At 35.9% G+C, this 23411-nt stretch overlaps 4 protein-coding genes across 4 annotated transcripts; 2 read left to right on the top strand and 2 right to left on the bottom strand.

The window, feature by feature from the left end:
* Positions 1-7556: 7556 nt before the first annotated feature.
* Positions 7557-8492, bottom strand: LOC148170880 (uncharacterized). The gene has a single exon (XM_088041655.1). The coding sequence runs from the start codon at positions 8481-8483 to the stop codon at positions 7584-7586; it is 900 nt and encodes a 299-aa protein (XP_087897781.1). The 5' UTR covers positions 8484-8492; the 3' UTR covers positions 7557-7583.
* A 1535-nt stretch (positions 8493-10027) lies between these two features.
* On the top strand, positions 10028-11774 carry LOC148170879 (cytochrome P450 9e2-like). The gene is made up of 3 exons (XM_088041654.1): positions 10028-10327; positions 10379-10871; positions 10911-11774. The coding sequence occupies exons 1-3, from the start codon at positions 10134-10136 to the stop codon at positions 11772-11774; spliced, it is 1551 nt and encodes a 516-aa protein (XP_087897780.1). The 5' UTR covers positions 10028-10133.
* Positions 11775-13896: 2122 nt separating this feature from the next.
* LOC148170878 (cytochrome P450 9e2-like) lies at positions 13897-15811 on the bottom strand. The gene is made up of 5 exons (XM_088041121.1): positions 15564-15811; positions 15039-15522; positions 14549-14996; positions 14237-14503; positions 13897-14186 (listed from the first exon to the last, which is right to left on the bottom strand). The coding sequence occupies exons 1-5, from the start codon at positions 15758-15760 to the stop codon at positions 14011-14013; spliced, it is 1572 nt and encodes a 523-aa protein (XP_087897247.1). The 5' UTR covers positions 15761-15811; the 3' UTR covers positions 13897-14010.
* Positions 15812-19547: 3736 nt separating this feature from the next.
* On the top strand, positions 19548-21323 carry LOC148170877 (cytochrome P450 9e2-like). Its single transcript, XM_088041214.1, has 5 exons — positions 19548-19764; positions 19940-20399; positions 20442-20748; positions 20794-21057; positions 21110-21323. Exons 1-5 carry the CDS (start codon positions 19565-19567, stop codon positions 21277-21279), a joined length of 1401 nt encoding a protein of 466 aa, XP_087897340.1. The 5' UTR covers positions 19548-19564; the 3' UTR covers positions 21280-21323.
* Positions 21324-23411: the final 2088 nt, after the last annotated feature.

Raw genomic sequence — 23411 nt, 5'->3', positions numbered from 1 at the left:
TGCGCTAGTGTCAAAACTACTAAACTTACAGGTTCAAACTGAAAATATTGAAAATTTTTGGCTTATCTTAAAAATAAAAATTTCTAAAATCCGTCCCTGTTGTTCAAAAAATGTAAAATTAGGTACATACAGTTAACATGTTAGAGAGAGTAACCTCACCAAATTTCATTGCGCTAGTGTCAAAACTACTAAAATGACAGGTCCGAATTGAAAATATTGGAAATTTTTGGCCCGCCTTTAAAATAAAAATTCGAATAATTCGTTCCTGTTGCTCAAAAAAATTGAAATTTGGTTCAGACAGTCAACATGTTAGAGACAGTAACCTCACTAAATTTTATTGCGCTAGTGTTAAAACTACTAAAGTTACAGTCCGAATTGAAAATATTGGAAATTTTTGGGTCGTCTTGAAAATAAAAATTTCTAAAATCCGTCCCTGTTTTTTAAAAAATTTGAAATTTAGCACATGCAGTCAATATGTTATAGATAGTTACCTCAACAAATTTCATTGCGGTAGTGTTAAAATTACTAAAGTGACAGGTCTGAATTGAAAATATTGGAAATTTTCGCCGCCCCTGACTTGATAGAGCAAAACGGGCGTCAGATGTAGAATATTATTAATTTTCAAAAAATCTTCAAAAGACGGAAAAATGCAAAAGGATTCCAAAAAATTCAAATAAATCTACGGGTTCTAAACTAAACTGAAAGACTTGTAAATGGATCAGCAAAAAAATCTAAATTTAAAGAACGTATAGAATCCTAATTAGAATAACAAATTTCAAGATTCTACTGTTACGTTTAAAACTGGTTGAATACTTATATTACATATTAAAAAATCCCCGAAAGGTTATATAGGAAATGATTTACGATTTGCGAATTCTATTAGATATGTTTTGTATTTGAAAGGATTGCTAAAAACCAAACATGTTTTCAACAATAAATTTAGCGGTTTTTTCATGCTTTGTTCACCAAAGTGGAACATTCTAGTCTAGTCATAGGAAATGTATTCTAAAAGTACTTATTTGCATGTATTAGCAGTTTTGACTGTTCGTTTTTAGCTGCATTTTTAAACTACATAAATATTTGTCTCCAAACTGAAGGAATTTCACCTCAATTCCGCCTTCAATTAATACCATTTTTCTAATTTCTTCACTTTACTGTCATTTTGACCTCAAACCAAAATGAACTTTTTACAACCGACCTTGGGAACAAGTTCAGATTTTTATGAATTTTGATCTAAACCGTCAATGGCCTAAATAATCATTTCCAAAGATGTTCCTGTTTCAGAAAAATTGCCAGTTCGATTTACCACGCTCGAACAATGTTATTTTAGTTAATTGATGTTAGAAGGGATCACGTGAAATACCAAGCTATGAAATGTGAATCTGAATACACGTGAAATTGCACCACGTGGCTCTGAGCGATTTATTCGTAAACTAAATTACGCTTCGGAGCGACAATTATTGTTACAACTTCTAATATGAACAACGCTCGCTGCGCTCGCGAAATGTAAAAAAAATAAATCTTTTAGTTGGCTGTGATTTCCTCAAAACAAATTAAGAAAATTACACTTAACGATTGTGCTGACAGAATTTAAGTGAGTACAGTTGCGAGCAATAAATTCTCATCTTTTCAATCTAATGCTGAGCTTTCTATTGTACAGTCTTTGGACACAAACAGGTCGTCACATTAAAAACTGTTATCATAATATTATAAATTTTAACGACTTCGACAAACACTGACTTGCGTCGAATACTTTGTTTTGTTTGTTATATCTAAAAAAGTCTACTTTTTACAACTTGTTATCTTCGTTTTTGCATACTTTTTTTTCGCATATCAATAATCGAGCTGCATCATTTTTCTACTTCCAGAGGTAAATGTATGATTTTTGCCCTTGCCTGGAGCCATACAGAAAGAGCTGCATAACAGAGTGAACAAGGTCATGGTGAGAAAGCACGTGCTCAACTTGTTCTGTTGCGAATGATAAATTCTGAATTTTCGGACTGGATTGGATCAGAAAAAACAGATTTTTGTTGGTCTAGTCGCAAAAACCTTGGAAAAAATCTCCCAAAAATTTGCGTACGCGTTCATTCACGTTTTTATATTCTATAGTTGCTTTAATTTGTGAGTGTTTTGAATATTTAAAACGTGTTTGTATTTGATTTGGGTGTAGTTTTTGCAATAATAAAATGAATAATCGTGGGATAACAACAGATCGAATTAATTTTGAAACTTTCTTCATGTGGAAACGCTCAGGACCATTTTGTCCTTGCTCGTCATTCGAAAATGTGCCGTCAAAACCACATGAGAAGTGGTTTAGAGCCTTGAAGAAGGATGAAAAAAAACGAAACATTTCTGTACAAAAGTACTGATATTTTGTGGAAGAAAGTTAGAGAAAATGTTTTATGACACATTAACATTCTTCTTAACAATAAATTATTACCTTTTTATCTTTAGAGGTGTTTACATTCCTTTAGAATTCCCTCATTAAATCATAGTAGAAAATTTCCACTGTTTATAATTTCGTATTGACAATGGGACAAAAATATTTAGTTATTTCAACACGAATGGATCAGATTTGCGCTTTTACTTCGTAAACTGAAAATCGTTTGTGTATCTTCCCAACGCAATGGTAATTTTCTGGTACTTTCCCAGTTGTATTCGTACAAAATTCTGGGAAAAAACAGGTAGAGACGCTTTTTCCGAGTCTAATTCTGCTCCTGCTGGTAATTTCTGCTCCCAGAAAGTAATTAGAAGTTGAGTTGCAAAAATTTACTGAATAGTACGTCAAATTTGCAACTTTCTTTTCTTTTGAACGAGAAAAGTAATTACTAAATTCTTGGAACTTGATAGCACAGGTGTTATTCTAGGTTTTTCCACCTAACACCTTAATTACATAATATAAAATTTGCACTGGAGAAATGGAAAGTCATTTTTAAGGTGGAATGATCTGATTCCAAATTTGAAACTGGAACTTCTTGATGATGCGTTGTTTAAAAAAATTGATATTTGGGACAGACAGTCAACAAGTTAAAAATAGTAATCTCACCTAATTTTATTGCGGTATAAAAACTACTAAAGTTACAGGTCCGATTTTAAAATATTGGAAATTTTTGGCCCATCCTGAAAGTCAAAATTTCTAAAATCCGTCTCAGTTGTTCAAACAATTTTAAATTTACTATAGGAAGTTAAAATTACTAAAGTTACAGGTCAGAATTAAAAATATTGAAAATTTTTGGGCCTAAAAGTAAAAATTTCTAAAACCCGTCCCTGTAGTTTAAAAAAAATGAGATTTGGGGTAGACAGACAACAAGTTAAAACTAGTAATGTTTTCAAATTTTATTGTCCTAACATCGAAACTACCGAAATTACAGCTCCGAATGAAAAATATTGGAAATGCGTAAACTAAAAATCGCTCCACATTCTTTGTCAAGTAACTTTTAAATGGTGGGAGATAAAAATTTGTTTAACACATCGTTAAAAAGCAGAGATCCTAACCTTTATAACGACGTATTAAAATAAAAAGTCAAAGAACCAATTTAGGAGTTCTTAGCTAAAAAGTGACAAAAAGTTTTTCGAAATTTTCACCAGTTTTTCTGAAATATCTCGGCAAAAACTTACTCTCCGGGCGGCGTTTTTAATTCGTTGGGAAGCAATAATGTATTATAGTTTCATGATTTTGCAAGTCGTTAAGTAAAACTGGAAAAACCAAAAGTAAACGCGAGGTTCTAAAAAAAAACTGGAGCAACACAGGCTTTGGATTTACAATCTGTTTTAAAAGAAGTGCCACAATGAAATATTTGTATTAAAATTCGTCAGTAAATAAAAAGTATAAAATAGCGGGCACGTGCGTCCCGGCGCATCCGCCATAACACCCAAACAAACACTTTTTGTCTCCGGATAAAGTTTATTGCTCTGTTTTTACATTAACTTTGTTTTACCAACTTGTCGCAACAAAATCGCAATAATTTATAGCTTGTAAATCAGATTTCTGTCCAAATTCCCCAACAACTTTCATTCTATAATTCCCTTAATATTACATCAATGGAGCTGTCACGATCTACTTTCAATTAGTAGTGACGTCATTGCATCACATTTTTCTTTAATTGTCCTAAATTATTTATTTACAATAGTTGGTTCATTAGCCTAGAACTGATTTTGTAAACGGTAAACAATACGTGACAAGGTCGTAATAAAATCCAATAAATTTGCTTGCGTGGTTGAGATCGTGGAAAATGGGACCAACGGATTTTCCGGCGTGATGTGCGAATTCTGAAGTTTTTTCGTCGAGGTGGATTTACCGCGTTTCGCGTTTTCTCTGTGGGATTTTAGTAAAATAATCATAATAATTATTGGTTTTTCAATTACAGCAATTATAGCAGAAACATCGAGAAAAAAACACTTTTTGGAGAAGTTGGTAAAAATAATTTATTACCCAATGCGATTTATGGATTTGTAAGTCTGAGATCACTAATTGATAATTATTATAAGATTATAAGTACTTTAATGTCTAAAGTTCAATTATCTCGATAATCTTTTAATACTGGAGAATTCAAAAAGAAATTGTAAACGACTAGAAACGAAATGGGTTATTAAAATTATGAATGATAAAAATGAGTCAGGCAGTGTTATATTTTATAATAAATTAAAGAGAAAATTCTATGAAGAATGCGTTCTGCAGAGTAATATTTTATTTTTCTACAAAACAATTCGCGGCTGCTGTTTATTCAGTTTTGTTTGATTTTAAATAAATTAGTTGGAACAAAATCCCTTTTAAAATATTTGAATGCTTTCTTTCGCGAATCACCCAGAAAATATTTCCATTAACGTCACTCGTCTTATTTTTGACTTCTTTAATACTCTTCACGTTCTTCATGCATGTGGTCAAAACACCCACCGCTTATTTAACATTCTGGGGGATTTTCTCGTTAAAGCGAACACTTACTTAATATTTATCGCGTTTAAATCAATTTTTTTCACGAAGAAGTAGCGGGAAAACCTACCTAACTGCTGTACTTGCTTTAACTGGTTATAAACACGGGAATTTTTGCACAACTGAAGTCACCCCACACCCCAAACAAGCATTTAAGGGCTTCTAGTGATAAGTGGGGGTAAGAAATCTGATCAAAGAACAAAGAATCGATCGAATTTTTGGAACTAGTTTCGACTTGCTGCGGTTGCACCCCCTCGGCTCTTTACCCATGAAGGCCCTGCATGTTTAGACTTGTTCGAGAAGACCAAATCATGGCGAGAACTTGAGAAAAAAGTGCGACTATTCATTTTTTTTTTCGTTAAAACACAAATTGTAGCTTCTACGTTGTACATATCTTTCAAAGTCAAAGTAAATTCGTTGCAACATCATTAGTGTTATCTAATTTATTGTTTTAAAGCCGGTAATAATATAAACATTAACAAAAAAGAACACAATGCGCATTACCGGCTATTTCCAGATATGAACGTTTATAACTTTATTTCGCAATTTAGAAGTTTACTTAAACACATTGTTTGGTCCTAAAATAATGTCTCTCCGATTTTAAATTTTCTAGGAAAAACGTAAAATTGGTCAGACTAGTTTAAGTACGTGTAATAAATCAATAAAAACTGAGAAAAGTGTCGCACTAATCTATTTCCATTCTTAATAAAAACTTACCTAGGCCACGAAATTAAAGGAAATTTCCAGCGCTTTTGAAAACAAAGCCACCAGAAAAGAAAACTTGTTTGTTTTAATTACTTAATGTTAATAAATCAAGATAAGCTGAGCAAACTTTTTCAATATTCCAACTAAACTCGATTCATCATTGTACAGCAAACATTTTTTCCACCATCCCAAATTAATTCCTTTTTTAATCTCTATTAATCCATTAAGGCAATGAGAAGATGACGACATTTTGTTTACTCGTCTATTTGAATTATCCATCAAACATTGCGTGCAATTTTCTCAAAAATTCGTTATTTTTCAAACGAGAAGCTTTTTTGTAACGTCTAGTTTCTATCCTTTCCGGCAACTCCAGACTTTGCCCCCGCCATATTCTACTTATTATTGTATATTAGTCACCATTACCAGTGGCACACAACATGCTGACATGATCACATTGACATTTGCCCCCTTTTTAAGTAGCCACTTGTTTAAACTACCTCGTGATATTAATTGCTGCTTAATACTTTTATTGCAGGAACAAATTATTTTTCTGGCATAAATAAAATCACATGAATTGGATTTGACTAAACAAATTAACCGACTTTAATGCATAATTATTCGAGATGACACGTTATTTGGCACGGCGGAAACTCTTAAATCGTCACGCGAAAAAGAATTATTCTAATTACTTGATGAGCAGGTAAAAAGTGAGTTTTTTCGTTCTTTTTTTAGAGCGCGATAAAGTTCATTAAACTGTGACCAATAATTCAACACTATATTTTTATAGTCCTAGTATCAACAAAGATAAGTTTATAGTACTCGTTCTAATGACTGCCCTAGTTTTGTCATACTGAGACTAGACAACCAACAATACATTTTTAACAATTATCTTCAAAACTAATTGCCGCATCTCGTTCCTTCGCCAACCTCTTCACTCTTCTTTGGGTGTTGCAGTCCAGAGGATTGCCACTTAAATCCGCCAGTTTCAACTGCGCCAATTTGTAAAATGACTCCGGTAGCACCTCCAACTGATTGGCTTGTAAGTAAACTCGAACTAAATCCTTTTGGAAAGTTTCGTACGGCAGCTCCTCTAGTCTATTATTCCGTAAATTCAAACACCCCAACATTGCTCCAACGAAAGCCTCCGAATCCACTGTCTGAATAACATTGTGGTCCAATAAAACAGTCCCTGGAGTCTCATCACTCATGAAACTAAACAAACTCTCGTTGATAATCTTGAGTTTATTGTACGCAAAATCCACGTAGTTCACCTTAGCCCCAATGAAGGAGTTGTCAAAAAACCGTACAATCTTATTATTTGATAAGTTAACAGTCTTCAGATTGGGGGCACTGTAAATCGCCTCCGATTCAATCATCTTAATTTCGTTCTCCTTCAAATTCAGTTCAAAAACCTTCAAGTTCTTGAACGTCCGTTTAAGAATCACAGTAACTTGCGTGTTGGTGATCACAATCGCTTGTGTGATTTCCTGGTCGGCGAAGGCTTCACTCTTTATCTTCTCCAGCGCGTAATTCGAGTCCATGATGAAGACGGGGGTTCGATGCTCAATGTTGAGGAGGTTTTCATCGAAAACTTTAAACTCGTCGTCGATGGTGATCTTCTTAACGTCGTCAGAGCTTTCAATTGTTGATTTGTTGAACGAGAGGATTTTGTTGGACGTCGTGGTCAGAGTGTACTTCACGGGAGACACCTGGGGGAGGAGCAAAAGGAGAAGTAACGGGGACATGGCGGTAGTTTAACTGACGCGGAATTGAGTAGATCAGTTTTAATAAAAAATTATTGCGCAATTTGTGAAAAAATATGTAGTTGTTACGGGTTTCCGGTGGAAGGTTCTGGGAAAACCATGAGAAGACGCATATCCGGATGATAACACTTTATACTGGGCGAAATTAAAAGGAGATATTAATACTTGAACTATTTCTTTATTAATTAACAGTTTTGGCGGTCGTACAAGATCCTCACTCCATTTCTTCCTTCCAAATCTTTTAACTTCTTTTGCTCCGAACACTCCAGAGGATTTCCCTCAAGACGAACATTAGTGAGGTTCTTCTGCTCGTAAAACGACTCATCCAAAGTCCTCAAGTTGTTATTCTGCAACTCCAACAACTGAAGAGAGTTGTTCCTGAAAACCTCCCCTGGGATTGTTGTCAAGTTGTTGTTCGCCAACGCGAGATTCCAGACTGTTATCCCACTAAACGCCTCTGGATCAATTTCCTGGATCTCATTATAAGAAGCGCCGACGATAACAGTCCCGTTTTTCTTCATGAGACTCAACCATCTTCGTCCAAGTTTCTTCAGTTTGTTGTGGCTGATATCAAAAGTCCACATTTTTGGGGTGTCAACAACGGAATTCTGGTGAACTGTCACAATTTTATTGTGCGATAAATAAAGTTGCCAGAGATTGGGTAAATTACTTATTGCGTTCTCTTCAATAACTTCAATGTTATTATAAAGAAGAGTCAGTTCTCGTATTTGCAAGTCTTTGAAGGTCCCCGAAGAAATTTTCCTCAGTTTGGTACCAGTGAAACGAATCTCTTCTGTTATATTTTGGTTGTCGAAGGCTCCAGGTACGATTTCCTCCAGGTCATGGTTGTCTAACCAAAAATAGTGGGTATTTGAAGCGATGTTTAACATACCTGGGCGCAAAACCGGGAAGTCGTTGAGGATGGTGATCGAAAATGCGTGCTCTTCACTGGTTACCACTTCTTCATTGTGGATGGTTTTGTCGTAGGTGAAGCTGGGGGTCGTCACTGATAATTCATACTTAATTTCTTCAGATTTTGAGACGTGGAGGAGCAAGAAAAGCGCGAAGTGGCGAAGTTCTGTCATTTTATGACGGCACTGGGAAATCCGTAGTTTGAACGGTTCCAAGGTCTTGGATGTTGTGTTAATTTAATTTTTCTAAGTACATTGAATTTATATAGTGGGTGGTCCGCAGATTGCTGAACATAGAGAAAATAACATTTTATTTTTTTCCTGGTCTTCCGAGTCTTCAAATTACAGTTGGTTAATTGTGCGTTAATCTAATTTGGTCGATATGTCGCTTGTTTTAGGAGCAATTTTAAAGTATTGTGCTCATTTTACGCAGAATTTCACGTAGAATCCAAAAAGGCAAGATTCCAGAAATAACTGAGTTATGAGCGATCAAAGTTTCAGATATTGGATTTTGAGTTATAAAATTCTAATTCTTCTTTAGAAAAAACCCTCAAAAGTCGAAAATTCGATGGTCAATTTTTTTGTCAAAAAAAATTTGCGACTCAATCGACGAAAAATTGAAAATTTTTTCAATCGCCCTCGTAAATTACCTGGCCTATCGATCCGAAACTTGGTCAGTCGATAGATCTTAAGCTCCTCTTTTGATCGATATATGTATAAGTCAATAATACTAAATGCAGTTTTCGCCCCAAAACAGCCTCTTGAAAATGACCCTAAAATATCCCTCTGAAAATGAAATTTGGTAAATATCTTGGTTATTTGTTGAGAAAATTTGAGCTGGATGAGCTCATTTATCGCAGAATTTCGCGCTGAATCCAAAAATATCCTTATTTTTCTTGTACGTTAACAAATAACTAAGTTTGAAATGTTGGGTTGTTGTCAGAGGGCCAAAATTTTGGAAGTTCGAAAACGATTTTGCTCGATATCTCTGGAATTATGGCAAATATCAAACAACCTTTTTTGGAATCGTCTTTCTTGCAATGTTTTACCTTAAACATCGGTCTTAGGCAGTTCTAATTCAAAATTTTTATTTTTTTCATGTAGAAGTTAGCTGCCTTTTAGTCTCTTATTTAGATTCGGTCTTTTCTGCAGTTTTTTTGCAATTCAGCCGTTGAATCTTGATAAAAATTGGTGGTTTTGTAGATTTCGAGCTCTTCTTTGCGAATTCAAGCCAGAAAACGGCGAAAATCAGCGAGGAATCGTCGTTTTGCATCGAAATATGTGGATTTTTCTAAGAATTTCAATAATTTCGTGCAGATTTCTGCTGTTTTCTTGCAATTCAGCCGTTGAATCTTGATTGAATTAGTGGTTTTGTAGGTTTTAACGTATTGGTACTCATTTTAAACAGAATTTCGCGTATAATCCAAAAAAGCAAGATTTGTTATGAGCAAAATTTTCAAAGCTTACATATCCCAAATTTAAAGAATCACACGATAAAATCTTCTTATTTCTTTATAATTCATAACATTAGCTAAGCCTAAAGTAATTTTTGAATGGTGAACATGACAAGCTTGTTTTTAACAACAACAATTACGATTTACTACGTAAACTGCATGGTAATTATTGTATAATGGAGATTATTTATACGGTGTGTCTAATTTAGTCACGGGTTGTCACATGTTTGAAAATTACACCAAATTACCAGTATTTGAAGAAATTTCTTCGCAACATCATAAAATAAAATAATCATCTAAACCCTACTTAAGTCCGCGAGTTCGTTGATCCAACGAAATCAAGGTGAAAGCCGCACAGTTTTCATTCACCATGTTAGCAGTGCTGTTGTTCCTCTGCATATTCACCAGCATCATCTACTTTAAATTCATCGTTCCTTTTTTCTACTGGCAACGCCGCAACATTTACTACATTAAACCATGGGCAAGATTCCGAAAAGTCTTTTTGAGCAAAGAAGCGTTTGCTGAATCCGTCCGAGCGTCGTACAACGAACACAAAGACAGAAGGTAGTTTCTAACACTATAATCACATCTAATTATGCCAACTCTTGATTGTAGATACTTCGGGAGTTATCAGTTCCTTGAACCATCTCTTGTCGTTCGTGACGTCGAGCTAATCAAACAGATAACAGTAAAAGACTTCGAGCACTTCACTGACCATTCCATCCTGACGAGTGACAAGACTGACCCAATACTCGGTCTCAATTTGTTTTCTTTGAAAGGTCAGAAATGGCGAGAGATGAGGTCGACGCTCAGTCCGGCATTCACCGGAAGCAAAATGCGAGCTATGTTCACTCTGATCTCCGAAACTGCGACGAATTTCACGGAGTTCTTCGTGAAGAAACCAGAAGATGTTGTCGTGGTGGAGATGAAAGACATTTTTACCAAATACACGAACGATGTCATTGCGAATTGTGCGTTTGGTATCAAGTGCAACACTCTTTTAGACGCAGAGAACGAGTTTTATAAAATGGGGAGTTACGTGTCGAGTCCGACACCATGGAGGATCATCAGGAGTCTTCTCTTTGGGTTCTTCCCGAAGATTTTTGAGGTAGTGAGGTGGCGATGGGTTGATAACACCTTTTTATAGTTTTTCCGAATTCCAGTTCTACCAATTGCGATTTCTGATTTTTTTCTCAGTCTGATCAAAGACACTATTAATCTTCGGGAGAAGGAAGGAATTAGCAGGCCTGATATGATCCACCTTCTCATGGAAGCGCGAAAAGGGAGATTAAAACACGAGACTGAATATGGGGTGGACACAGGTTTCGCAACAGTCCAAGAGTCCGAAATTGGAAAGACTCAGAACGCTATTGAAATCACCGACGAGGTCATCACCGCCCAAGCGCTGGTTTTCTTCATTGCTGGCTTCACCACGTCTTCTGCAGTTCTCAGTTTTTTGTCCTACGAGCTCGCTGTTAATCCACAAGTCCAAGAAAAACTCCAAAAAGAGATTGACGACGTGGAAGTTCTTTCGTACGAGGAAGTCCTCAAAATGAAGTACCTAGACCAAGTCGTTTCAGAGGCCCTCCGGAAATATCCTCCAGGTTACGTCCTTAATAGAATCTGTGTTAAAGACTACGTCATCAAACCCCAAAGAGACAACGAGACTCTTGCTGTCATCAACAAAGGCTGCTTAGTCGCCATTCCAACTATCGCTCTACATTATAGTCCGGAGTTTTTCCCGGAACCGGAGAGGTTTATTCCGGAGCGGTTCAGCGATGAGAATAAGGCGAAGATTGTTGCAGGGTCGTACCTGCCCTTTGGGATGGGGCCTAGAAACTGCATCGGTTCGCGTTTCGCACTACTAGAAATGAAGGTTCTGATTGTGAGTTTGCTGGGGAAGTTTAATTTAGTGCCGGTGGAGAAGACTGTGATACCTCTGAAGTTGGCGAAGAGTTTGGCCTTGGAAGCGCGAGGGGGCGTTTGGCTCGGCTTGCAGCGGCGGAAGTAAAACATTTTATTTTAACATTGTAGAATTGAAAATTGACTGAAATAAAGAGTCTTTTATCTGCCGGCGCCAAATTTTTAAAATCCTCTGCTGTAATTGGTCGTTTAGCAAATCCTCATGCACGTTAAAGTCACTAGATGAAAATTTCTTTTTTTACAAAAGACAAATTTTTGTCTAGTGACCTTACAGCACGATGGGTTGGGGCGCCATCTATTAATCAAAATTAACATGTGTCCATTACAGGATTCTAAATTATCCGTTTCAAATCCTGCTGATGTTTAAAACTGGTACGGCGTTAAGAGCTATTTAACAAACAAGTTGGTTAATGAAAAAGATTAAGAATTGAGCGATTTTAACCGATCAAAACGTAATGAAGTGAAATGGACAAGACGAAATTATTTAAAACTGTTTTTATTTTGGCATTGTAGTCTTGGAAATCCACAGAAATAGTAGTATATTAAAACACCAAGTTTCATAAAGCAAATTTTAAGGCACAAATCCAAGTTTATAAAACGAGCGGCGACGCCACGAGTTTTATAATGGATGAGTGGCTTAATGGCCTTATGAACGAAGTTTTGTACTATTTTTCCTAATTTGTTCTTGTAACAGAGCTATTTCCGCTATTTCCTCATTCATTTTCAGTGCTATAATGTCCCATTTCGATACGCGATGCTAAAATAGCTTTGTTTCCATAGCAACCTGGGAATTTTTAAAATACAAATTAGGAAAAGAGTCTTTTATCTGCAGGCGCTAAATTTTTAAAATGCACTACTGTAAATTGGTCGTTTAGCAAATTCTGAAGCACGTTAAGATCACTAAATAAAAATTTCTCTTTTACAAAGGACAAATTTTCATCTAGTGACCTTAGCACGTTGGGTTGTGATGCTATCTATTCATCAAAATTAACATGTGTTTATTACAGGATTCTAACTTATCATTTTCAAATCCTGCTGATGTTTAAAACTGCTTCAGCGTTAATAACTATTTAACAAACAAGTTGGTTAATGAAAGCGATAAATAATTGAGCGATTGTAACCGAACAAACGTAGTGAAGTAAAGTGGACAAGACGAAATTTTATCTGCAGGCGCTAATTTTTTAAAATGTACTACTGTCATTGGTCGTTTAACAAATTCTGCAGCACGTTAAGGTCACTAGATGAAAATTTCTCTTTCACAAAAGACAAATTTTTTTCTGATGACTTTAGCACGTTGGGTTGTGTCGCCACCCATTAATCAAAATTAACATTTGTCTATTACAGGATTCTAAATTATCCGTTTCAAATCCTGCTGATGATTAAAACTGCTACAGCGTTAATAGATATTTCACAAACAAGTTGGTTAATGAAAGCGATTAATAATTGAGCAATTTTAACCGGCACAAACGTAGTAAAGTGAAATGGACAAGACGAACTTATTTAAAACTGTTTTTATTTTGGCATTGTATACTTGAAAATTTACAGAAATAAAAAGTTTTTTATCTGCAGGCGCCAAATTTTTAAAATGCGCTGCTGTAATTGGTCGTCTAGCAAATTCTGCAGCACGTTAAGGTCACTAGATGAGAATTTCTTTTTTTTACAAAGGACAAATTTTCATCTAGTGACCTTAGCACGTTGGGTTGTGGCGCCATCGATTAATCAAACTTAACATGTGTCTATTACAGAATTCTAACTTATTCCTTTCAAATCCTGCTGATGTTTAAAACTGCTACAGCGTTAATAGCTATTTAACAAACAAGTTGGTTAATGAAAGCGATTAATCATTGAGCGATTTGAACCGGTATAAACGTAGTGAAGTAAAATGGACAAGACGAAATTAAAACTGTTTTTATTTTGGCATTGTAGACTTGAAAATTTACAGAAATAAAGAGTTTTTTATCTGCAGGCGCCAAATTTTTAAAATGGTTGTGGAGCAAATCCGGCAGCACGTTAAGGTCACTAGATCAAAGTGTCTGTTTTATAAAACAGACACTTTGATCTAGTGACCTTAAACACGTCGTGTTGTGGCGCCATCTATTAATCAAAATTAACATGTGTCCATTACAGGAATTTAACTTATCCCTTTCAAAATCTGATAAATGATTTTAAAACTAAAAGTTTTGGGCACAGAAAAAGAAAACTTCAACACATTCATCAACAGATACGTTTATTTACATATTTAAGGCCCTTGTAAGAACGAGGCACATCTCCAAATAATTTCCTAATATAGGAACTTCTCTGAAGAACCCGCTAGAACTCACCTCCTACGTAGAAGAATTCCTGGGTTTGAAACCCAGCCTAAACCCATTGGAAGGCTCAAAGTTTCTCTTCTTTGGATCAAGCACCAGTGGAATTTGCGTACCACTGACAGGCACAACATCTAGCCGAGACAACAAGTGAAAGAACAGAGTTTTAACTTCAAGAAGAGCAAACCTAGAAGCTAAAATCCCCTTTAAATTTACCACAAGCGAAAAGGTGTGGTAATTTTACCGATGCAGTTGCGAGGACCGATTCCAAACGGCAAATAACTTCCGGAAACAATCTTCAACTTGTTCTCATCGTTGAATCGCTCCGGATCGAATTTTTCCGGGTTAGGATAATAACGAGGATCGCGATGAATTCCACCGATTGGTATTAACACAACTTCGCCTTTCTTAAGAGTGAATTCTCGTTCGTTTGGAGCTTCCGGTGTGATGACAAAGTCTTTGGTGCAAAGTCTGTCGGTTTGGAAACCGGAAGGCCACAAGCGCAGCGTCTCTACAAAACTCCCTAATCAACTATTTTTGTCTTTACTTTAATTACCTGATATAACTTGATCGAGATATTTCATCCCCAGAAGAGTCTCGTACGGCACTTTCAACTGGTAAATTTTCCTCACCGCGTCGATTTCTTCTTGGAGTCTCGTCTGGACGTCGGGATGGACAGCCAGTTCGTAAGCTACCAGACAAGACAGTGTTGACATTGCTTCAAACCCAGCAGTGAAGAACAACAGAGCTTGGGCGACAATATCGTCGTCAGAGAGTTCCATTCGTTTTGTGTTTTGAGGAAGAACTGACTCCTCCACCGTTGCGAATCCTTCGTTCTTGTTCTTATCCAAATCACCACTTAATTGGCCTCTGCGGGCTTCCACCAAGAGGTGGATTAAATCGTGACGGATAATCCCACCTCGTTCGCGTTTCGCAATGTTGTCTTTGACGATGGATCTGAAGAAGTCCACCACGTCATTTGGGTACGCGTGGGCCCCTAAAAGCTACTTCTTTATTATAAAAAGATACTTTCACCCTCAACTTACATTAGCAAGGAATGGTAGCTTCGAAAGAATCAAAATTTTAGCAAAAGTGACCACGCCGACGTTAAACCGACTAGCCATGGCAAAGAAACTGTTCTTCGGATCATCCAAAGAGTTGATTTTAATACCGAAAACCGTGGAGGCAATAACGTCGGTTGCAAACCTCGAAAAAATGTCTTTGATGTTCATAGCCACAGGCTCTTTTCCTTTGAAGTGACCGACGAAGTCATTAGCACACTCGTCTACGAGTTGGTAGATCATCCTCATTTTACTACTGGTGAAGACGGGACTTAAGGTGGCTCTCATGTGTTTCCATTGCGCTCCGTTCAAACTGAAGAGACTCTTGGAGAGGAGTGGATCCTTTTCACTTCTTGAAAGGGTCATGTGGTCGTGGAAATGATCGAAGTCTTTGATGGCGATTTGTTTGATCAGATCGATGTCGCGGATGAGGAGCATTGGGCGGGTGAATTGCATTATTCCCACGTACCTAAATCCAAGTTTCTTAGAGAAATGGAAAGAGGAACTTACCGTTGGTTTGGGTATTTTTTGTATATGTCTGACATTGCCTCCATTATGTGCTTTTTTCTGGAAATAACACCGCCGAGGTTACCAAGGAGAGGTAGCGCCGGCTCGTTGACCACATTGCGGTCGTCCCAATATTTAGCACTTCTGAAGAACTTGTAAACCAGAAGACCTACAATGATTCCGAAAAGAACGAACAACATTTTGAACGTCGTGTTAACAGTGGAAATAACACTGGATGTAGCACCTCTCTTGTTTTTAATCGATATCAGATGATTACGTTATTGATACGTGATAAGAGTGAGCGTGAGGTCAAGGGCGAAATATGTCAGAGTTTGCGAGTTATAAATGGAACTATTAAAGATTACATTATGATATGTATAAATAAAATTCGCATAGTTTGGTTCATTTTTGTTGTTATGAATTGTTCTATTTATATTAAAGTGAATTTAGAAAATCATGCAGCGGAAAGATGACAAGGTCGTAGAAGTTGGTGTAGGTTCGTGATAATTTCGATATCAGTCGTCGATCTTTTAGATAAAAGTTAAGTACTTTGTTAAGTACTTCATTTAAAATTCGATCACTTTCTGCAGATTCTTGAGTTTTCTTTTTTTTAATTGTCTTTAGTTTCTTTTGATTCTTTAATATACAGGGTGGTATACTATATTTAAACATTCCAGAAGAGCTGAAAATGTCAAAAATCTATAAGGAAATGCGATGTTTAACTTGTCAACACTTAAAACTAAATTTAGTAATAATGAAATCGTTAAGTTGTTAAGTAAGTACCTATCTATCTCAAGTAATTTTAGATTCATGATAAGACATTTGTACAATGTATAGTTGTCCACTTGCGTTGCGGCACTTTTAAGATTAAAAACGATCAAAATAAATTCCATAGTAACTGTATAAGTACTTATTTTGAACGTTATCGAACGATATCTCGCTTATTAGCAAAACAAACTCAAGTTGTTAGTGCTCAGTTAACGCAGAATTTTAGGCAAAATTCAAAACTGTCTTAATTTTTTCTGTACGTCAACAAATAACTGAGTTATGAGCGATTAAAATTTTGAGTTGTCGACAGAATGTGTGACTAAAACTATGAAAAGTTACTTCGGTCGATTTCTCGCTTATTTACGAAACAATCTTAAAGTATTGGTACTCATTTTACGCAGAATTTCGCATAGAATCCAAAAAGGTAAGATTTGTTAAGATTGGTTTAGAAATAATTAAGTTATGAGCGATCAAACTTTCGGATATTGGATTTTGAGTTGGAAACATTTTAAAGCTCGATATCTCCGAAACTAAAAAAGATTTTTAAGGCGACTTAAACTGAAAATGGAATTTTTAGGCCTTAAGAGCGGCCTAAAAGTGAGTCTTTTCTGGCCGCAAACATTTTCGGCCGATCTATGGTGGCGCCATCTATCCATAGTCTTGCATATTACATCAAGATACCGATATTACCCTCAATTTTATAATTATTTGGGTAAAATCAAATCGACGAACTTCTGTAAAGTGCAACAAAGACGTGTTGAATTATTGAAAATGAACATGTCTAGCAGTACTCCTGTAACAACATTAAAAAACACATTAAACCTAATTCATACAAATTGTGAAGCTACACGTGCTGAAACTGCAAATGTAAATAAAGGAAATATGAACTTTTCTGAAAGATTTACAAATATTTACAATTAATCAGTTGTTATAATTGATTAAATCAATAAATCATAAATAAACATTAATTAACTTATAAATTTAATGATGTCGCCTAAAAAATCTTGTGTGTAACACGGCCAAAAAGTGTCATTTTGTCCTCGTCTTCTTTCTGGCCTCGGCTAGCGCCTCGGCCATTAAAAAAAGGCTCGGCCAAAAAAGAACCACTTTTTGGCCTTGGTACACAAATAGCTATTTTAGGCGACTTAAACTGAAAATAGACTTTTTGGATCTTAAAAGCGGCCTAAAAGGAAGTCTTTTCTAGCCGCAAATATTTTTGGCCGATCTATGGTGACGCCATCTATCCATAGTTTTGCATATTACATCAAGATACCGACATTACCCCCAATTTTATACAAGGTGTTTATAAATGTTTCTAGCACGACCTGCTGTATATTTACGACCTGTGCATTCGTGCAGTTCGATGTTTTGGAAAGCGCCGCCGCTCGGGCACTTTTGGGAATATTTTACCATATTGGGTTTATTACCAACATTGTTTTTGACATTTCAAATTTTAAGTTTGAATTTTCAAATTTTTACACGTTGTTTGTTGCTTTTTCAAGTTTTCGTTGTGTGCTCTGTTTACGATTGTTACTTTGTTCTACGTTTGTGTTTTTTGTAGCTTTCAAAAGTCAAAAATCTTACTAACCCCAAAATTCAATTTGTCAATAATGTCAAAAGCGCCCGAGCAGCAGCGCCCTCCTCGGCAAAAAAATGCGTTTTCTCGGAAACATTCTGATACGGGGAAGTGAGATTTTGCACAGGCCGTAGATATACAGCAGGTCGTGGTTTCTAGCATCAAGGGTGGCTATGAAATGTCAAAGAAATTTGTCGCTCATTATAAATGTGAGTTTATATTTTTCAACCGACATTTGTAGTTAACCTCAATCATAAAGCAAAATAAGTTTTGAGAAGAAAACTGTTCTAATTGTGGTTTAAAACCTGAAAATCAAAAATTTGGACACAAAACGGTAACTGAAACGTCGTTGACGTAAGTAACATTATAAATGATTTTCAAGATAGTTATATTCACTATCAAAACAAAGCGGCAAAGTAGTGCACGACAGGAATTCCAGAGCCACTTTCGATGCTAGAAACATTTATAAACACCTTGTATGAGTAATTATTTGGATAAAATCAAATCGATAAATTGCTGTAAAGTGCAACAAAGACGTTTTGAATTATTGAAAATGAACATGTCTATAGTTTGTACGGTGAGAGATTGAATGACAGCAAAGTCCCTAAATCTACGCGATAAAAAATGTACCAAACGCGCGAAATTTAAAATAACAAAATAACCCCAGTTACTGACAACCCTGTCAACCCATTTCGCGCAGGAATTTAGTGTTTTTAGTGTATTTTGTAGCATAATTTGCTACCAACCTATATGTCAACTGTCGAAATATCCCAATCTCTCACCGGATAAACTATAGCAGTGCTGCTGCAACAACGTCAAAAAGCACATCAAACCTAATTCATACAAATTGTGAAGCTACACATGCCGAAACTGCAAATGAAAATAAAAAAATATGAACTTTTCTAAAGGATTCATAAATATTTCCAATTATTCAGTTGTTCTAAATGATTAAAGCAATAAATCATAAGTAAAAATTAATTAACTTGTAAATTTAATGATGTCGCCTAAAAAATCTTATGTGTATCACGGCAAAAAAGTGTTTCTTTTTTGGCCTTGGTACACAAATAACTATTTTGAAACGATTCGCGCCATCGTTTTTCTCGGCTCATTCTACTTTAGAATAAACCCTATATTTATATATTTATAGTTATATTAAATTTAATAAATATTTATTGATGAGTTATGTACTTATTTCTAAAAACTGATGCTTAGGACAGTTGGAAGAGTTGGAGGAGCCAATCAAAAGACTTCAACTGAAGAATACTTAAGACTTGCACTTGTACTACATAATTGGTTGCAGCTATTCTTAAACAACTAAATTTAGGGCATCAAATGAAGTTATTTACACTACTTTTATTTTGTTATTGTTCAACCGGATCTCGTAGGTTTGTTTGTTTCAAAAACTCCGCCACTCCCAACCGAATTTGACAAAAACCAACACCACCAATAAAACCCATTGATTACTAATCGATTCCACTTCACATCCATCTTCCCCATATCTCCATGCACCATAAATCTAATTCAATTGCTTTTTTTAACAGCAGATTCAGAAAAGCTCGATTAAACCAAACAAATACCGAGTGATGTAAATGTTTATAGAAGGAATATAAATACATTCTAAAACGATTTTCAACTTTAGTACGAACCGAGAGAAGAGAAGATGTGGTTCTTTGTGTTGGGAGTGGTGTTGAGCGTCCTCTTCTATTTTAAATTCATCAGACCGTGCGGCTATTGGAGTGATAAGGGGGTGAAACATGCCAATTGTTGGCCAGGGGTTGGTAGTATGGGAAGGGTGTTGTTTAAATGCGAGGCTTTTCCTAACGTCGCTGTTAAATTGTACAAAGAGAACGAGAATGAAAGGTGGGTGAAGCAGCTTTGGAATTTCAATAAGGTTGGCATCACTGGTGTCATTAATTTGTGTTTTATATCTTTGACGTAAGTCGCTTGACTTGTTTAATTTTCAAACTAAATTTACGACAGTACTAAGAAATATGGAATTTCTTTCTCCTCCATAAATATTTATTCGTTTTTATAGATACGTTGGCTACATGCAATTTATGCAACAATGTCTTCTGGTTCGTGACATCGAACTAATTAAACAAATTACGGAAAAGGACTTTAATCATTTCACTTTTGGTCAAGGAAGTGACGCTGATCCTCTACTAAGTAAAAGTTTAATGAGTTTAACTGGAGAGAACTGGGGTAATAAGAGCCCGGATTTTACCACCAGTGAAATGAAGAATCTGCACGTCCAACTCCAAGAGTGTGTTGAAAACTTCGTCGAACACTTTGGCGAAGAAGTTCAATTAGAGATGCGAGACACGTTTACGAAAGTCGCCGCCAACATCATCGCCTCCACGGCGTTTGGTCTTCAGATCGACTGTCTGAAAGACCCGGAGAACCTCTTCATTAAAAAGAGTCTCCGCTTGGCGAACTTCACCTTCTGGCAATCAATCAAGTTGATTCTCATCCAGACATTCCCGGAATTAGTCCCTGTGAGTTTCCCAATAACGAGCGAGTAAGAGTCCTGTTTTTAGCTCCTCCGACTTGAAGTGTTCCCTCGGGACGTTACGAAGTTTTTCCGGACAATCATTGAAAAAAGAACTGGGCAGAGTCCCCTCGATGAACTAACCGAAGAAGAGGTTTTAGGGAAAGCAATGTTGTTATTTGCCGGGTTCGAAACAGTTTCCACGACTTCCTGTTTTATGGCGCATGAGCTGGCGGTGAATCCTGGGGTCCAGAAGAAACTCCTGAAGGAGATTGAGGACGTGGGGCGGAAATATGGGGGGAAAATCCCGTACGAAGGAATTCTCGAGATGAAGTACCTCGATCAAGTTGTTTCAGGTAAGACAGTTAACCTGGAGTGGTGACAAAGAAGAGTTTTTGCAGAGACGTTAAGACTTTGGCCTGCGGCCTTTGAAACAGATCGTCTTTGTGTGGACGACTATTACATCCAAGGTCGGAATGACGAAAAGGGTTTCTTGGTGCAAAAAGGGGTGGATATGGTGATACCGACCATGGCTATCCAAAGAGATCCTCAGTATTATCCTGAGCCTAATCGTTTTGATCCTGAAAGGTTTAATGATAAGAATAGGGCGAAGATAGCGCCAGGGACTTATTTGCCGTTTGGTTGGGGGCCTAGAGACTGTTTTGGTAAGAACTGGAGGATTTATTCAAGTTACATGAATATGAAGAGTTTTAACAGGTTCCAGATTGGCGCTTCTTGAGATTAAAACTCTGTTTTGTCACTTGTTGGCAAAGTTTGATGTTGTTCCAATTGCTCGGACTGAAGTACCGATTAAGATAAGTCGGCGCCATTTTCACATGCAACCTGAAGGGGGCTTTTGGTTGGGGTTGAAGCCTAGGAAGGAGTGACTAGGTGTTGATGTTACTAAAACTGTATTGCTTGTGCTTTTAATGTTTATGGCTGTAGTGTAACTTCTTCAAAATATATTTAAGATTACTCTTTATTTGTGTTTTATTATATTGGTTTAGGAATAAGAGAAGCTGTAACATTTGGAAAACTCTTCATTTCAAATTTCAAACATCAATAAAAAATCAATAAAACGCTGAATCAAAAAACTGACTTTAGATTCTCATTTATGGGGTCCGAATTGATTAAAAAAATGGCTTTTCAAAGAATTTTAAGTTATATTTAATTCGACCCGAATCATTTCGTGGTTTTTCGGGCGCAAATTTGAGAATATTCAGAGCAACACGAAAGTTGGCATACAGCATCATCTTCAACTCCTGAATCCATTTCTGGTATCAGTTTCTTGCTATCTGTGAGATTTTCCGAGAAAATTAAAATTGAAAATGTCGAACAAATGGGAGCTGTCAAACATAGCCAAGTTAGGACATACGTTAAGATACCTGTCCTATCTTTAGCCACAATAATTTTAAATATTTAATAAAACGATTACCAACTAGTGAATGTTAAATCAGAGTTCAGATTCTTTCTCCTGAGCTCCAAATTGACAGAAAAAGTATTTTTTTCTTTAAATTTTCGCCGAAAAAATTCAAGTCAAAAAAAGTTTAAAAAATTAATTAAAAATTAATGGAGCGTCGGATCGAAAAAGCGACTCCAGATTCTTGCTTCCGAGGTCCAAATTGATAGAAAAAGTCGGTTTCAAAAAGATTTTATTTTTTGTCAAAATCGCCAAAAATCCATGAATTAACCCCTTTGTTCATTTTTTGGCGAAAAACACGAAAGTTTTCAGATCAATACGAAACTTTGCACAGGGCATAATTTGACATTTCAGTATCCATTTCTGGTCTCAGTTTCTCGCTAGCTGTGATATTTTTCGAGGAAATGCAAATTAAAAATTCTAAAATTCAATTTCCCGCGTGGAGTAATATGTCAACGAGGCACTAAACCTAGGACATACGTTAACAGACCTGTCCTATATTTAGTCATGAATAATATTAAATAAAACAATAACTAACACATTAATCTTAAATCTGAGTTAAGATTCGTTTTCTTGAGATTTAAATTGACAAATTACGTAGTTTACTTTATTTATTTACACGATTTTAAAATGCCAACACAATGCGTGTATATTTGGTTGCCTACCCACAAAGCTAAATTTAATTTACAATAAAACCATAATTGCGTTCTAAATTTAATTGTAGAGTTTAGAGTCGTGTTCCTGAGGTCCAAATTAATGAAAAAAAGTTGTTTTCTAAAAGATTTTAAACTTTGACCAGGTTTCACAATACATGAACTTAACCTCTTTGGTGTTTTTCAGATCAATACGAAACTTTGCTCACATGAGTATTTGGCACCCCTAAATCCATTTCTTGTGTCAGTTCCTCGCTATTTGTAAGATTTTCCGAGAAAATCCAAATTAAAATTTTCAAAAAAATGTGCGTGCTGCTAAGCTAAGACATATGGCCATAACCATACCCTGATATCCAACTTCAGACCTAATGGTTAAATAAATCAATATTAATTAAACAACAACCGACGCGTTAATCTCAAATCAGAGTTCAGATTCGTTTTTCTCAGATCCAAATTAATAGAAAGGTTATTTTTTTGTTTTTATTTGGACCGAAAATATTCAAGTCAAATAAAAGTTTTAAAAATTAATTTAAAATTAACGGAACGTTGGATCGAAAAAGCGACTCCAGATTCTTGCTTCCGAGGTCCAAATTGATGGAAAAAGTTGGTTTTAAAGAGATTTTATTTTTTGTCAAAATCGCCAAAAATCCATTTGTTCATTTTTTGGCGAAAAACACGAAAGTTTTCAGATCCATACGAAATTTTGCACAGGGCATAACTTGACATTTCTGTATCCATTTCTGGTCTCAGTTTCTAGCTACCTGTGAGATTTTTCGAGAAAATTTAAATTGAAAATCTCGAAATTTGATTTCCCGGCGTGAAGCAAAATTGTAACCAGTGCACCAAGTTAGGACACACGGCAAAGACCTCGCGCGACCTAACTTCATACCTAATGTTTAAATAAATATTAATTAAACAACAATCAACGCTTGAATCTTAAATCAGA

Source organism: Gnatocerus cornutus, chromosome 7, assembly GCF_029298725.1.
Source record: "Gnatocerus cornutus isolate USDA-ARS CGAHR chromosome 7, icGnaCorn1.1, whole genome shotgun sequence".
Classification (NCBI taxonomy): Eukaryota; Metazoa; Arthropoda; class Insecta; order Coleoptera; family Tenebrionidae; genus Gnatocerus; species Gnatocerus cornutus.
The sequence above is the reverse complement of the archived record's forward strand: the minus strand, read 5'-3'. Positions and strand labels throughout refer to the sequence as shown.

Coding starts and splice junctions, on each gene's coding strand:
- LOC148170878 (XM_088041121.1), bottom strand. CDS start 15,760: ATGTTGTTCGTTCTTTTCGGAATCATTGTAGGTCTTCTGGTTTACAAG. Junction 14,504..14,548: donor TCTCGATCAAGTTATATCAG/GTAATTAAAGTA, acceptor GGAGTTTTGTAG/AGACGCTGCGCTTGTGGCCT. Junction 14,187..14,236: donor CGGTCCTCGCAACTGCATCG/GTAAAATTACCA, acceptor AGGGGATTTTAG/CTTCTAGGTTTGCTCTTCTT.
- LOC148170877 (XM_088041214.1), top strand. CDS start 19,565: ATGTGGTTCTTTGTGTTGGGAGTGGTGTTGAGCGTCCTCTTCTATTTT. Junction 20,400..20,441: donor CATTCCCGGAATTAGTCCCT/GTGAGTTTCCCA, acceptor TCCTGTTTTTAG/CTCCTCCGACTTGAAGTGTT. Junction 20,749..20,793: donor CCTCGATCAAGTTGTTTCAG/GTAAGACAGTTA, acceptor GAGTTTTTGCAG/AGACGTTAAGACTTTGGCCT.
- LOC148170879 (XM_088041654.1), top strand. CDS start 10,134: ATGTTAGCAGTGCTGTTGTTCCTCTGCATATTCACCAGCATCATCTAC. Junction 10,328..10,378: donor AACGAACACAAAGACAGAAG/GTAGTTTCTAAC, acceptor TCTTGATTGTAG/ATACTTCGGGAGTTATCAGT. Junction 10,872..10,910: donor TCTTCCCGAAGATTTTTGAG/GTAGTGAGGTGG, acceptor ACCTTTTTATAG/TTTTTCCGAATTCCAGTTCT.
- LOC148170880 (XM_088041655.1), bottom strand. CDS start 8,483: ATGACAGAACTTCGCCACTTCGCGCTTTTCTTGCTCCTCCACGTCTCA.